The sequence below is a fragment of the Arachis hypogaea genome, chromosome 13 (assembly GCF_003086295.3).
Source record: "Arachis hypogaea cultivar Tifrunner chromosome 13, arahy.Tifrunner.gnm2.J5K5, whole genome shotgun sequence".
NCBI lineage: Eukaryota > Viridiplantae > Streptophyta > Magnoliopsida > Fabales > Fabaceae > Arachis > Arachis hypogaea.
The window spans coordinates 20340912-20343475 of record NC_092048.1 but is presented as its reverse complement, the minus strand read 5'-3'; the positions used below and the strand labels follow the sequence as shown (position 1 = coordinate 20343475).

Here is a 2564-nt window from a genome sequence, read left to right as displayed (position 1 = left end):
TGAGATTGTTAAACTCGCCAAAATTAGTGACCCAAACGACGTCTTGGCGTGGTCTAGTAGCTATGGCACACATCCCTTTCATACTCTTGGGTTGTAAGAGTATACCCTGTGGCTATTAAATATTAATAGACAATTCGGTTAGAGTAGTTAGTTAGTTAGCAGTAGTTTGTTAGGTAGTTATTAGGGTAATGTTGAGGGTAATCTTGAGTCTGTACATTCTTCAGCTTGTGTATATAAAAGGCATGCATATAACAGAGAGATATCATATATAGTTCAATAATATCATTCAGGTATAGTAACACTTCGAAAACTCTCTTTCTTACTACTACTACTACTACTCTTACAATTACAATTACATTATTCTTATTTTCCTACAAGTTAAAACAAAAATCTGCACTCTCGTACAAGTATGGAACAAGAAACCCAACATCGTCTTCACCACTTATTATTATCTCATCATTACCATATGCATCATTATTTGCCACTATGAATGGCTCAGTCCAAAAATCTCCACCAAATTCTTCAAATGATACTGATGGAACCACACAATAATCTTCGCTTGATGTTGGAGAGTTATTCATTATTGTTGATTGTTCAACATTATTGGGAGTAATAAGAGAATAATAGCTGTGACCTACTTCATCATCAGTATATGACGAAGTTTCTGTTGATGATGAACTTTCTAGAACACGGTGCTGGAATTTATTATTATTAGCACTATCAACATAATCATAACTTGGCCTTACAGATTCTTTAGGCTGATTGGTATGTTTTCCTTCAAGAATATCATCATCAATTGGGTTGTTTGATTTTGATTCAGATTCAGATTCAGACGATGGATTGATCTCATTGTTGTTGTGTTTTGATGATAACTTCTTGAGGTGGCTATGCCAATGGTTCTTTATTTCATTGTCTGTTCTTCCAGGAAGTCTTTCAGCAATCAAAGACCATCTGTAATATCAGAGAGATAACATTATTGATATATAGTGATAAACACTATGTTAAAAAATATAATTATTTATGTGCTTTTTTTTTATCATTTTAAAAAAAAAATAATTTCATGATATGATATTATAATTTTTGTGATTGAAAAGTCTACTGTTCGATTTTTCTTGAACTTTAGAAAAAATTTTTTTGGCATAAGATAAATAAAAAGAAAAAAAAAACTTATGCCAAAAGTTCATGCAAAGTCATAACATGCTCTAAGGAAGCATATTAAATATATAATTATTTATGTATTTTTTTGTACTAACTCAATTTTTTTTTAAAAAAAGTGGTATTTTAATAGCTATAAATTATGAGCATTGTGAGATAGTATTTTTTTTTTGTTTTATTTATTTATTTATTGGTTCTGTATGAAAGACAATTTTTTAAGCTTAGTTATATTTAGGTCTCCAATGGAATTCAACATTAGCTTAAAAAGTTTTATACAAGTATTTAATTACCGGTTTAATTACTCATTAACCAAGAGGTTTTATTGTAGAAATAAATAATATCCAACTGGTGAAGATTATAAAACTGTTTTGTGTTATAAAATGTATGGTAATTAATCTCGTAAGCTGTATGATATATCTTGGATTTTGATGTGTATATAGTATTTTTAAATTTAATTTCCTAAGTAATTCATAAAAAATAGTGACCTAAAAATTGGTTGATATTGTGAAAACATACCTATTTCCTAATTCTTGGTGTAATTTGATTATTAATTCTTCTTCCTCTTGGGTGTAGTTCCCATGTTTTAGATTTGGCCTCAAGTAATTCAACCAGCGAAGTCTGCAACTTTTCCCACACCTTGCTAAACCTATAACAAAGAACCACTAATACTCATCAACACTTATGGCATATAATTAATGCATATATGATATATTTAGCTCAAATAATCAACTTTTTTCAGTTTTCTTGATTCTTTAATAATATATTCAAAGCAGAAATTAAAGTTAATTATTATGAATGACTGAAAATATATATGTACCTGCAAACTTTGGGAGCTGACGCCAATTAGAATGACCATATCTTTGAACAAAAGCTATTAATCTTTGATCCTCTTCTCTACTCCATGCACCTTTCTTCACTCCATATTTGTCATAGAAAGGAGCTCTCACCATCTTTTAATGATAATTTGGCTTTGGATTTGTGTTTGTATTTATCCGAGACAAAACTGAAGAGAGTAGTAGTAATAAAATCAACGCACCATGTTGGGGAATTTATACAATTTTATATGCCAATAAGAATGATTAAAAGGAAGGAAGGTTAGCATGTAATGACAATGTTACTTCCATTCATTAGCCAACCTAGCTAATTAAAGAAAGTGGAAAAGACTGACCTAAGTCTGACATATATAATTGTTTATTATTGCCAAATTGAAATTATAATAAGGAAACCTTCGTTGTCTACTTTATAATATATAGTGTTATTGAGATAATTATATAGCTTTTAAAATAAAAAAAGAACCTTCTCTTACGTCTGAAAGGGAAGACTATACAAGACTAGCTAATAAGAAATTGGTTTAGCTCACTATATATGGATTGTAAGTAATTAATGTCGATATGAAATCTACACATTTA

At 29.4% G+C, this 2564-nt stretch overlaps 1 protein-coding gene across 1 annotated transcript; it reads right to left on the bottom strand.

Moving 5' to 3' along the window:
• Nucleotides 1-290: 290 nt before the first annotated feature.
• Nucleotides 291-2211, bottom strand: LOC112735800 (transcription factor MYB15). Its single transcript, XM_025785292.2, has 3 exons — nucleotides 1973-2211; nucleotides 1672-1801; nucleotides 291-951 (listed from the first exon to the last, which is right to left on the bottom strand). The coding sequence occupies exons 1-3, from the start codon at nucleotides 2103-2105 to the stop codon at nucleotides 372-374; spliced, it is 843 nt and encodes a 280-aa protein (XP_025641077.1). The 5' UTR covers nucleotides 2106-2211; the 3' UTR covers nucleotides 291-371.
• Nucleotides 2212-2564: the final 353 nt, after the last annotated feature.